The 13,896-nt window shown below is 43.2% G+C and overlaps 1 protein-coding gene across 1 annotated transcript in view; it reads right to left on the reverse strand.

Annotated features, from left to right (window-relative positions):
- Positions 1-13,896, reverse strand: part of ADAM12 (ADAM metallopeptidase domain 12) — a gene marked incomplete at both ends in the record, with an annotated part of 161,516 nt that overhangs the window by 53,731 nt on the left and 93,889 nt on the right. The window contains 3 exons of the mRNA XM_082286369.1: positions 220-291; positions 1,121-1,186; positions 5,041-5,224. Coding sequence (XP_082142495.1) covers positions 220-291; positions 1,121-1,186; positions 5,041-5,224 — 322 coding nt within the window. The remainder of the gene's footprint in view (positions 1-219; positions 292-1,120; positions 1,187-5,040; positions 5,225-13,896) is intronic.

Consider the following 13,896-nt stretch of genomic DNA (forward strand, 5'->3'; position numbering starts at 1 on the left):
AGATCTTTGGAAGCCCAGTGAGGGTCCCTTCTCTGCCTCCTTTGCTGTCACTGGGTTGTAGAGCTGATAGCTGGCTGGAGCAAAACTGCAGAGCCACCCAAAATGGGCTACGGGAGGGCGAAATGGTCACGGGGCCCTAAGCAGCCCTGCTGAGCTCTCAGGGAAACCTACAGCTTGCTAAACCAAACCTAGCACTACAACACAATCCCATGTTCTTACCTTATCAACGTAGTTTGCGATTTCTATCAGCCTCTGCTTAATTTTTTCCACATCTTTGCCTTGTCTCTGAAACTTGGAATGTAAAGGATCAATGTACCAGCAGCACAAATGTCAGTGTTTTCCCCCCCACAAGAGCCAGCACATCAGGGATGTTTGGGAATTAGGGTGCAGCCAAAAGCCACCAGCAGACTCCTGTTGGATTCACAGGACCATAGTCTGCCCCAAAAGAAACACAGCGGTGGGAGAGGATTTTGGTTCTCGTGAAAAGATTTTAAAATCTCCAAGTGTTACACAGCAGTCTTTTAAGGACTGATGTTTTGGGAAAAAGTTCTTCTCTTAGCAGGTCTTGCAAAGAGTGATTGCAATTCCCTGAGTAGCAGTGTTCAAGGAGACCAAAAAAAAAAAAGAGCAGCAAAATAATTCAAGCCAAGATTCAGATCTTTGCCATTCAGCTCACTGGAACATTTTTACAGCCAGTGCTGGGTACTTTGAAGCTCCCTTCGCAAACCATCAGGAAGGCAGTCGTGCTCCACGGAATGTGATGGCAAAGCACTGCTTCAGGAGCACTGACAGCCCCACTGAGGGCAGAGTGAATGGCAGTGAGGACTTAACTTGCTCAAGGAATGAATATTTGCCTCTTCTTCCATACTGACAGACACCCCAGTTAGTTCAGAGTCAAACTCCTTAGGAAGTATTGCAAGAAATTTTGCAGTTGAGTATCAGTATTGTCCTCTCTTAAAAACTCCTTCCCTTGCTCAGCCCTAACTAGGGAAGGTAGTTTACCTCAGAAAATCACCATATTATTGACTGAAGCACCTTATTTGCAGCACCATGGTAACTGAACTGGGCTGCCCCTTTCCTGCTCACGCTTCCCATAACTTTTTATTTTGCAGTTCCTTACCTCACGATTATCTGCCACAATAACAAGCTCCACATACTTCGTTGTCTTCAGAGTCTCCCTCTTGTACTGTCAAAAAAATCATAGAAGTCTTATTTTATTTTCAGCATTGATACAACAAAATGCTTGCAAGAGGAAACACCCAGTGCCTCAGATTTCCTACATTTTACTATGATTTTACTACATACAAATTTGTAGTGTATTCCTCCTCCTCATGGAAGTCTTCCTTACTTACAAAGCCCCTCAGGATTTGATCACAGTAAGCAGGAGAGTGGTGCAAAATCTCTCTCAACCTTTCAGCTTTCTGCAGTTGAAGTGTTTGAGTTATCTTTCCTCACAGGAGAATATCCCCTCTAGCAGAAAGACCTTTGCTATTTCCAAGGCACACTTAAAGGGATGAGGTAACTTCTAACAAACGTTTCACAAAATAGACAAACTGGTTGCTGAGAAAAATGAGAGATAAAAGGATATTGAGTGAAGCAGAGAAGAGGTCAAGCAGTCAACTGATAAATTATGTAGGAAGAAAAAACCCAAAAATGAAAAAAGTAGGACCAACTGTGGTGTCTGGGGAAGCAAATTAATACTTGAAAAATGGAAGGCACACATTTAATTTTGTATCTGCATACTCATACAAAATGCAGGTCTAAAAGTATCATCATGTTTAGCTGAAAAAACAAAATCACTGAAGAAAGTGAAATGACTTTCTAAGAGTACAAAACATATCACAGCTTCTTTGCTACCCTAAATTTAAGTGACCTATTAGTGCCTGTGAAAGTCCTGTGATTTACAGCAGCAGCATCTTTCCTATCATTCCTCCCTTGTGTCTGGAATAGGATATTTAGGGAAAAGAGGTCTCAGCAGAATATCTGATCTTCCTGCCAGAACTTAAAGGGCTTAAACAGATGTATGACCTACAACTGACCATGGTGTCTTGAGCTGCAGCAAAGCTCTTTAACCTAAAACATAACTAAAGCTTTCCAAGGAAAACTGTTCCAAGGCAAACTGAGTGATCCCCAGTGCTGGACATTGCCTTCCAGCCAAATTTCACAAAGTTTTCTTCACATTATCTAACTGTTCGTCTTCTTTATCTGCAGATTAATGATTTTGATGTTTTGCAACAATTACAGAAAAGTGAATGATGCAATCTTTAGTATCTGACTTTCAAACTCATATTTAAAGTGTTGCAAACTCCAGTAACTTGAAAAGAGTTAAGTTTCATTTGGACAATATTTATGGATGGAGAGAGGACTAAAAGCTGCTGTTCATGAACTAAACATCAAGGATGCAAACACTTGACAGGATTACACTTATTAGGGGCTCTAGCAAATGAGCTGAGTAGATACTTTTATAACTTCTGGTGTTGGGGTGTGATGTCAGTCAGATATGAGTGAGGTGCCACAAAAAGCAAATGGCCATGTGGCTGCAGTTTGTGATGCATATGACCTCTCAGACACTAAAACTCTCACACCCTGAAATTTATCATGAGGTTCTAAAGAGATGTGTCTCCAAGGTGCCTCTCATCCTCCTCCAAGGGAAGAAAATACGATACAGGAAAATCTGAGTTCAAAGGTACAAGGAGAGCTCTGTTACATCAGTCAGTTTAGAACATTTCCCTCTTACCCAGAGTAAAACTCTTTGGACTGGAGACAGTGAGCTGGAGAGGAATTGGCTTGCAGGTATAAAAATCACATAAGCCTCTGGTGACTGACTTGCATAACAAATCTGTTCCTGAGATTTGCCCAAAGGCTATGAGCATTCCTAGGATACAATATTTATTGATGAAATACACCTAATTATGGCTTCTTTCAGCTTGCTTTCTGCAGCCAGCTGCATCAATGCACAACCTCTTTGCTGAGTTAATCCTTCAGAACTGAAATGAACAGTCAATGACACAGCCACGAGAGGCAGGGGACAACGGGCTTTGTTCCACTGACCATTTTCTCTCTCCTCTGCTTCTTCCACACCTGTTCCTGCCACAAACCTGCTGTCCCAGCAGCTGTAGCCCTTCCTCAGACTTCCCTCCTTGGGAATTGGTACACCTTGGTTTGACACTGCAGAGGTGCAGCCTCTCTTTCTCCACGCTCTAAGAAGTCACCTGCTTGGTTGTGGCTACCAGCACCACCAAAATGGCTCTTTTTTCTTTGTGGGTACAGAGAAAATTCCCTACTGCAGGGTCTGTCCCACACACCAGGCGTTCTGCAGGGTCCTGTCTCAATGGTGCTCAGCTGTAACACTCCTTGGTGCAATTTGAGGGTCCAGTGAGTCATGAAATGACCCAGTACTTACAGAGACCTCGCTCCAGCGAGGCACAGCCTGTTTGCAACGTCCTCTGCAGCTCCTGCCTTGCCCCACTGAAGCTCCTGTTTGGATTGGGAAGCTGAGTCTGCTGCTTGTCCCATCCTTTGTACTTACATCTAACCCAAAGGCCCTCTGTGATATATTGATCTCACATTTCAGCTCTGCTCAATAAGAATTTTGTGTAGGTGGTTGAGTGAAGAGTCAGGGGAAAAAACCAAACAAAAATCTTCCCCCAGACCTGTCAAGAAGCCAAATATTTTCATCATGGCCTGAACCTTAGGCCAGATTTCTGCTTAATTCTGTCACCCAGTGTGACTTGGAGCAGCTTTATGTCTCCCCACTTTGCAGGTCATCTTTATTCAGTGTGTCCAGTGACAGACTGCTTAGTGACAACACTGAAATATGAAAACTCACTCCACACATTACATTTGACAGCTTTCAAAATTCTTACATTAGAAGTCTAACCAACTTACTCATTAAATGTATTGTACCTATCCATATGATGTGACTGCTGACAGGTTTTATAATTATGTCCACTGAACCACAGCAAAAATATTTTTTGGATATTTAAAGTGAAATCTGGGATGTAGTTGAAGGCACCAGCAAAATGGGAGAACCATAAGGTTGATAATAAAATGGCTCTGATTGTATCAGCTTGTTACCTGCACACATTTTATTTCTTTATTACATTGATTACTTCAGTGGAATTCAGTCAAAGTCACAAATAACTTGGGGAAACCTTAAGAAGTTATTTTTCCAATATTTCCCACCCACACATACTTTTCAAAATACATTTAATTCTTAAAATGTTACATGCAAGGGCTAATGCTCTAGATGTAATATTTAATACTCCTAAAAATGTAAAATAAATTAATTCCATTGCAAAAATTATACCTAGGGATATCACTTAGGTCGCTTTCTGTAACAATGGACCTGGTGCAAAGCCAGTCCAAATCCCCATTTGTGACATTTAAGAAATGCTGATGGCAGATTTGTATTATTATATAATTCCTGAACAACTAACCCAGCCTTTTCTACAATCCTCATCCAATATACAGATGAATTTATTACAGCATTTCCTCTCCCTGGTTTTTAGCTCATTTAATTTCTGGTTTCTGTTAGCTAGGTGCGTCTCAAATGAAGCACATTTCTGCCAACATCACAGCAACTACAATAATACAGCCGTAAAATAATATGCTGAGAATTTGTTTTGTCTGCATAAGAGACTTTTCTACTAAAATTTAAAGGTTCCAGACCTGGTATTAGCAAAGTATCCCAGCTATCCCATTCTCTTTCATCTTGGGAGGGCAAGAACTTTTCCAGACATTGCTCAGTATTCTTAGGGAGCCTTAAATTCTAGTTGTAACCATACAAGAACCAAAATATATGACCATAATACGAACCCATAAACTTTTCTGTGTTGAAAAGAAAGTGAAAAGCAAGTTAGGGAGAGTCGAGGAAAAGTAATAAAGCTTTAACAAATAATTTCAAGGCCACACTTCAGCAGATGACACCAAGGGAAGTTGATGATGTGGGTTAATGTTTTGCTCAGTAGAGACTCTTGTGGTAGGCACTAATATGGAAATGCTGCCAGCCAGACACATAAAAGCACATCAGCCACCTACCCTGCCAGCTAGAGAATGCTGGGACGTGTCACTGTCAGCAGCCCTCATGGCAGGGATGTCCAGCTGGTGGCCACAAGATCCTGGGGCTATTTTCAGATTCTCCGCTCGGTAGATCTTGTGTTCACTGGTAGCACCTTCCAATGGCTCCAGAACGTAGCTGTTGTTTTCAAACACAATAATTCCCCTGGGACAGAGGAGAGCAGAGTAAGACTCATGGTTTTCAGGAGCTTGTCTACACTGAAGTTGCACCACGTTTAATAAGGATGGAGTCTGAGAAAGCAAAGCACTGATTTACAATGTCACGGGCGAGCGGAGCAGGAAACATCAAAGCTGTACATTTGTCATTGCAGCACACACGATACTTTAAAAGAAGCAATGGCTCACAGAAATTTGTCTCTTCTGAAGTGCTGCACTGCAGAACAAAATGATATTTGTGTTTTATTTGCTTTCCATTCTCCCAGTGATGCATTGCCGACGGAGCCGTGGCGCACGGCTTCCGAGGAGCCGCGGCAAATGGGAACGAACAAGAGCCTGGAGAAACGCTTTGGGAAGCAAAGGTACAGTGGGAAAGCATTCATTGCAGTCTGCAGTGTGCATTACAGCTGTTAAACCAAACCCTGATGGGAGCCTGGGCTCTGCCAGATCAAAGAGGCCTCGCAGTGTCAGGACGGATTATTAAATATTGCACAGTGGGCAGCAGAGTGAAGCTCAGAAACGGGAACAGTTGATTCCTGTTTCGCTCATTTTGCTGCCCAAAATAATAATTTTGACAGTAATACCACCTGCTCCCTGAGGAACTCACAGATTTTCCAGTGAAAGCCCTCTTGCTGAATTCTTTAAGCTATGGCCTGCAAGAGGAAAGAGGGTCCTTGTGCTGGGTCCTGCCCAGTTGTCCTGAGATGCCACAGCAAAAGAAAGGTGACAAAAGGTTGAATATCTGGGGGTGGCCAGCCTGGAGAAGAAAAGGCTCCAGGAGGACCGCAGAGCCCCTTGCAGGGCCTAAAGGGGCTCCAGGAGAGCTGGAGAGGGACTTGAGACAAGGGATGGAGGGACTTTATTTTCTTAGTGTGTCTTTCTGGTGTTTTAGAAGTGTCTGCCCTTTTTATTCCTGTCTGTGCTGCAGCAAAGGTAAGATGCTACAACCACTATGAGGCCGATACATGCTGCTGTACAATTTTCCTGCAGAAAGCTAAAAAGAAGGATAAAATAGGAGAAAGAGGAAGGGCCCAAAAGCAGGTTAATGACACCATGAAGCCTGATTTAAAAATAAAATTATGGTTATTAGGACAAAGCTGCCTTAGCTATTCTATTATTAGGAAGATACAATGAAGAAACTCAAAGTCGTTGGTCTGCTAACAAATTAAGCGAAGCATTAATTCCAAGCTGGCTGCACAATTTTCTACAGAGCACCATTAACACGGGCTCAGCCAAGCCCATAGACACTTTACTGGTGACTGGAACAGCTAAAAGTCCGAGAAAAAAAGCAGCCTGGAAAGCCATGATACCAAGATCTGTACAACAGCAGTCACAGGAGCCTGTTTTACTGACCTGAACCAAGGCTCAGGGTCTGATAATTCATCTGCAGCTTCTCAGTCCCCTTGGCAGAGCAGGTAAGACACATTCACCCATCACAAGGCGTGCTGGGAGTGATGGATCACAGCTGGAAAAGCTGGACTGATTTATCCCAGCAACCCTGCAGCTCCAGCCAGGATCCCAACAACCCTCCTGACATACGAGACACCTCCGGGCAGGTCACCCCGTGATTTGAGTAACCTCACACCCCACAGCTCTCAATTATTGTCAGAGCTGCCTTACTCCTTGGAGGATTTAGGAAACTAGGACAACATATTCCCTTTACTCCAAAAACCAGCAGCTCTGTAATCAGCACAATCAAATAAGGATTGTTGTCTTTGCCTTGTGCAATTAATCATTTAATTTTGGAGGCAGGAGTCCATTAGTCACTGTTTGAAATGGGCCAGCCTGAGCAGCTCCCTGTGTTGATAACTCAAAAGCAATGGCAAAGCATGAAGAGGTTTATTTTTAACGCTAGATTTGCCCTTCTTAGAACATTCACTTTCAAAATTAGAGGCTTAAATAATTTTCTTTCATTACTTACACTAGAAAGGGAGAGACTTAGTTGTATCCTGAGTAGAGTTCTCTCCTTTTTTTTTTTTTTAATATTTTAAAGTGAGCATCATGTTTGCAGAAGTTCATATCCAAAATGTGCTGCATCAATGCCACGTTTCCAATGTATCCCTGATGTACCCAAAATCTGTCTAAAAGAACTAAATGACCATTTCTTTCCAAAGAACTAAATAACCACTTCTTTACCCCTCATTTCCTTTACCTGCTGAGGGCATGGACAAATGATCAGATGCCAGAGTGATTAATTTGGGTTTTTCCTGAGCATGCGAGTCTGATTCCCATCCCAAGGGACAGCATGGGCCTTTAAGGACGGTTCCACCTTTGCCTATGGAGCAATCCCAGGACAAGGAAAATCTGCAGATTCAGCATAAAGGGAAACAGACTTTTCATTTAAGGCACAATTATCCCTTGAGTGCTGCCTACAGGATACCAGCACTTGGCTTGTGACCATCTGTAATAAGATAATGAATATCAAATATGAATTTTCTTGGCCAGCTCTCTGTTTTTGACTAATTTTCCTTTCCTACTATTGCATGTTTTCCCCATCGTGCATTGCCAAGCACAGCACCTTAAAAATGTAATGAGCCAAGAGTTATGGTTCCTTTCTTTTTCTTTGGTGTGAGCAGTACCCACCAGTCATTCAGGACTGAGAATTTGAGGCAAATAAAATAAATCCATAGCTACTGTTTCCTTCCACTCTCCTCAGGTGTTTCCAAGGAGCCTCTGTTACTCCTCCACCATTTCTGTGTCTCCCTGTGGATCACGGTTCTCCCACACTCCTGAGTCAGCCCATGTTCCCAGAAACTTTTGAATTTTTCAGGAGCCATTAATGTTGAACAATATAGTGTTTTCCAGTGTGGCAAATAATATATTAATATGGCAAACAGTATATCAAACTACAGATCCCCAATCAAAAATGATACAAAGAACCCCAAAGAGATTTCAGCAAGTTGTTAGGACCAACTTCTACTGCAATCTGTGGGATTTCTATCAGACAAAAGACTACCAGAATTCCCAGGATCATAAATATTTGAGGGGAAGAAAAGCAATAAGTATTCAAATTTTGGTGTCAGGTGTCTAATTCACGGCCATCTGTGTTTTCCTCTGTCCCAAACTCTACAGATGCTGGGAAGTCAGAAAGATTTGCAAATGAGGCAGGCAGGAAAGCCAAGAGACAATCCCAGCCCTACCTGAAACAATCCCTCTGTCTTCTCCATCACTGGTAGCAGAGAGGGAGGAAAAATATCCATCCCACAGAGCACATCCAGACATCAACTCCCAGGCTCAAGGCCAACTGGAACCAGCTCCAGTGTGGTCCTGAGCCTGAGTTAAACTTGACTCCATCTCTGCACAGGGTTTGGTCCCTGCTCCTGTCTGGGGGTCAGCACTGAACAAAGCACATCCACATCCCTGCTGATCCGCCCTGCACATGGAAAACCCGCTGGTGTTTGCCTCCTGTCCTCCCTTCTGAGCCATGTGGACACGTGGGGAATGTCTGTATGAGACAGGAGAACTCTCCCCATCTCAAACAAAAAGAAATTAAAATATAACTCAGATAATTAATGTTTCATTAATCGCTGTTTCACTTGCCAGGAATCTCTCAATCAGGGAAACTCAATTTAATGGAATAATTCCACTTTTTAAACTGTCTATAAAATCAAATATAATTTCTTTTTTGTTCCCTCTTAAAAAGGAGAACCAAAACAAAACCTAAAGCGAGGCCAGTCGTATTTCATAAATCAACAGGCTTTAGGAAATCTCAAAATATAAATGGGATTTTTCTTTTCCAACTTGTCAGCAGAAGCAAAGGTCCTGCCAACATAAACCATCAACACATACTTGTCTGAGAAATTGTGATGCTGAAGCAAAACTTGGCTGGGACAGCACTATATGAAACTATTATATATTATTCTGCTGCACTATACAGGGGAAATTAAGTAAATTGATAAACCTGAGATCCACAAGTGCAATTAAACATTTGGTTTTAATGAAGCTCACAGTTATACTCATTCTAAATAATAATAATAAAAAGCTCTATTACCACTGGCAGAGGAATGGAGATGTCCTGAGTTTGTGAGAAATTAATTAGAGGGCAATCATGCTCACACACTGGATACTCACTTAAACCCTGTCCCTGCCCACAGACATTGCAGTGCTCCTATGCCACCTAAAAACCTCCAGATCCTTAATTCCACAGCTAATGTTACAGCTTCAGAAGGAAAGGGACTGATCCCACAGCTGTTCCATGGATTTCAAGGAGTTTTAGGTGAAAAGGCACCAGAATTGGAGCCTTGTGACCCTGGAGTGCAGGGCTGCTCAACAGGCACCGTCTCAGGGTGATCTGTGCACTGAGAGGGTATTTTTATTTATTTTTCTTATACATTCTACATTCCCAGGACTCTGAATAACAAATTCCCAGGCAAGTAAGCAGGCAAACAAACAAAAGAGGAAGAAAAATGAAGTGGTGACTGAGGACTTCACTTTCAGCCTGTTCTAATAAGTTGCAGATGGATACTATGGGGATAAATGAGCAGGATGATCTATTGACTGTTTTTCTAATAGAGCTGATATTTAGATATTTTTCAAATGGTTTGGTCATTCTTTAAGTTTAAAGGACTGGGAAATACAGAGAATGGGAGTCTGGAGGCAAAAGTGCTCCTGTCTCCACCAATGCCCCATGTCACCTCTTTCTGCAACAATTCCTCACCTCTAAAATGGAGTAAATTTTAGTATCCACAGAAAAAAATTATCTATTGATGAAGAGCACAACACAAGAGCCAAACAATCCCATTATCCTACTGCACTGCACAGCAGGATTCCATTAAAATAACAAATCTGACCCAAATCTACCAAGGGCAGCATCTCAAAGGGCGGTGAGAGCAGTAGCACCACTGGTTTTACATCTTGCAGGAGTGGTGGAGGTGTTCTCACACAGACACATCATTACTCACAGGGCTTTTACTCCAGCCAGTTCCTTTCACAAACCTGAAAATATAATCTCTGGAATGGAATTATGGCCAGAGACTCATGCAGCATGCACTTCATCCTTTCTTCAGTGCAAGACAGATCTGTCCAGAGTGGATGCAGATTGGGCCCCAACCTTGATTCCTGGAATTCAAGCAAGGAGTTGCTTGAATGGGAAGAGAAAATGCAATTTCATGTCCAGCATTTGGGCTGCAAGGAACAGTAATTGTGTTGTCAGAGGAAGTGTCACATGAGGAAAGGAGAAGGAGGAGAAAGAAGGAGAAAGAAGGAGAAAGAAGGAGAAAGAAGGAGAAAGAAGGAGAAAGAAGGAGAAAGAAGGAGAAAGAAGGAGAAAGAAGGAGAAAGAAGGAGAAAGAAGGAGAAAGAAGGAGAAAGAAGGAGAAAGAAGGAGAAAGAAGGAGAAAGAAGGAGAAAGAAGGAGAAAGAAGGAGAAAGAAGGAGAAAGAAGGAGAAAGAAGGAGAAAGAAGGAGAAAGAAGGAGAAAGAAGGAGAAAGAAGGAGAAAGAAGGAGAAAGAAGGAGAAAGAAGGAGAAAGAAGGAGAAAGAAGGAGAAAGAAGGAGAAAGAAGGAGAAAGAAGGAGAAAGAAGGAGAAAGAAGGAGAAAGAAGGAGAAAGAAGGAGAAAGAAGGAGAAAGAAGGAGAAAGAAGGAGAAAGAAGGAGAAAGAAGGAGAAAGAAGGAGAAAGAAGGAGAAAGAAGGAGAAAGAAGGAGAAAGAAGGAGAAAGAAGGAGAAAGAAGGAGAAAGAAGGAGAAAGAAGGAGAAAGAAGGAGAAAGAAGGAGAAAGAAGGAGAAAGAAGGAGAAAGAAGGAGAAAGAAGGAGAAAGAAGGAGAAAGAAGGAGAAAGAAGGAGAAAGAAGGAGAAAGAAGGAGAAAGAAGGAGAAAGAAGGGGCATTGGCATCTGTGCCAATTTAGTGAGCACACTTTATAGCACCCTGCAGCCAACAGACAGGAAAAGAACATTCAAACTTGCACATCCCACTAAGTGCCAGAAGCAGTGGATGGAGAAGCAGCAGGCTCAGACAGCTGGGTAGGGATCATCCCTCATCCTTGTCCTGGCAGCGATCCCTGGGCACTGGGGACCCCGTGCACACTGTGGTCAAAGGCTGGACATTATGTTCATCTCAGATCACAGAGGCGACCCCGATGCAGGAGCTGCTCCCCCTGGAACAGGCAGCCTACAGAAGCTATGAAACCCCAGAAAGTGAATGGTTTTTAATGTTGAGCTCAAAATCCTCCAGGAGTTTTCCGGTCAGATAAATTACAAACCATGCAGGATGTTTATATGAACTAAAAGCTCTTCAGAAAGTATGGAGGAAAAGCTCACATCCAAACCAGTGCTTTTCTCAACAGGGATTTTCTCCTAACTTAACTTTTGGATGAAATCTCTCCTTCTGTGGGGAAATGATGCTTGAGAAGTCGTGAGGAATTTACATTTCTTTTTCTCACCGGTTTCCTACTTCCATTCCTTTTAAAAATAGTTGATGTCTGGAGTGTCACATTTAAATCCCCTCTTCAGCTGACTGTGTCTGCGCTGCAGTGAGTTCAGCCAGAGCATTTGAAAAACGGTATTGGCAGCCTCAGGTACCATAACTCTGTAATCCCAGTAAAAATGAACATCTATTCCATTCTGGGGCCTTCTCCCCATCCCTGTCGCTGTGGACACAGCATCTTTCAGCTGCTGATGAGGCTGGACAATGACCGAACACTTTCTGTATGTGTGACTGGGTTTATTATCTAACAATTAAGTAAAATATCTTAGGATATTCAAGTGCATTTTGGTGTTTCCTGGGAGATTTATATCCCTAGGCTCCTGAGGAATTTTTGGGAGCACCTCTCAAGCTCTCCCCATCTAAGAGGTTACTGCAGATGCCTTTGTAGCATCACATTCCCATGCCAGAGTCCTCTGCCAGCCCCTGGACCAGGGAGGTTTGTGCCCTTCTCCAGGCTGCAGCTCTGGGTGGATTCAGCACTCACAGGGAAAGCAATCAGGGAAAAAATCATTCAAGTCTAAACAAATTTAGCACAGAAGATGTGAGCAGTGGCCGCAGGCCAAAATTATTTGCTAAAAACTTGAAGAGCCTCCAAGCTAGATAAACAGAAGGGTATTTCCTGAGGACAGGAAGGAAACAGCTCGACTTTGTCGTACCTTCACCTTCCCACAAGCTCTGACAGTCTAATTGGCTTTCTGATCCAGATGGACGCACAGAAACCCTGGTTAGCCATTGTTCCCTTCTCGTGCATTCAGCATTTCCTGACCCCTCTCTGCCATTCGGCTCTTCCTTCTCTGAGGAGCCAGCAGGATGCAGATTATGGCATGATTGTGATCTCCTCTAACCTGCATTTTAGGCAGCTCTCAGCATCAATCCCACGATTTCTGCCACTGTGCTCCTACATGAGGCGAGGAGCTCGAATGTTACGTGTGTGAAGATGTAACGGAGCTGGAAAATGTGTGTTTGAGAGAGCTGTGCTTCCTCCTCTCTCCTCTTTATCTCTTACCCCTCTATCTGCCTGATTAACTTAAACCAGAAAAACCTTAGCTTTCAGATTTCACACAATTCTTCCTTGTCACGGGGCAATCATGTCATGTTCAGGAGCTAATAACACATCTCAAATGCTCAGCCATGTGGAGGGAAGATGTTGATGGTTGGGGGAGGTCAGAGCAAGGTTCCTCCAGCTCAGCACCCCATCTCTGGCCTTGGCCAACAGCAGGAACTCAGGGGTGAGAGATAAGAACATAACAAGCACCCCCAGCTGGCACTTCCAGCTCTGAGAGCAGCAGTGTCAGGGACATCTCCGGGTTTGACAGACCTGGAGAGGCTCCCTGAGCTCCCCTTCCCAAATTGTCACGTCTTTTCAGAATCTATTGATACTTTTTACACTGACACCCGCCCATGACAGCTCCAGCGCTTCGTTACGTGAATAAAAAGTACTTTCCTTTGCTCTAAAGTTCCATTTGATGTCTCCTAATTTTGAGGTTATGAAGGATATTCAGTAATTGTCCCCTCTCCAGCATGACACTCAACCTTGTTTCATCATGCTCCTTTTCTCTGTCATCTCCTTTCAAAAGTGACAAATCCTAGTCTATTTTCTCTCCTCGGATAAAAGCTGCTCCATACCTTTGATCACAATTTTTGACCTTCTCTGTACCTTTTCTGGATATAATCTCTCTTCTGAGATGGAACTGAGGAGGGGAAAACAAGAACTGCATGCAGAACTCAAGACGTGAGGGCTCTGTGGATTTATGAAGCGGTAATGAGGCTTCTTGTTTCATCCTCTATTTCTATCTCAGTAATTCCTATGATCCCTTTTGCTTCTTTGACTGCTGCTGAGCACTCAGGCTTCAGAGCACACTGAAATGTGGAACTTACTCTTTATGAGGAGTTTCATGTCTTTTAATGAACTCTGCTGATCTGGGGGAAAATGCGCAGCCCCTACCTATCCACACCTGGAACAATGCCCAAGGTGCCTGTCTGGTGGGAGTGGGAGGATATTGGTTCTCCAGGATTTCAGAGGGCTGACTGCGTGCACTTCCTTTCATTAGATGTTTTTCAGACACTTAAAGCTCAGCTCCACACAGCAGCTGTGTGAGGTAGGTAAGAATCATTAAATGGATTTCACAGATGGAGAAAGTGAGACAGAGAGATTTGTCCGATTCACTTAGGAACTGTCACGGAGCCAGGAACAGACCCTGAAAATGAGACCAGGCTTCCCTTCCAACAGCTGC

This window comes from Coloeus monedula (genome assembly GCF_965178545.1).
Source record: "Coloeus monedula genome assembly, chromosome: 8".
Classification (NCBI taxonomy): domain Eukaryota; kingdom Metazoa; phylum Chordata; class Aves; order Passeriformes; family Corvidae; genus Coloeus; species Coloeus monedula.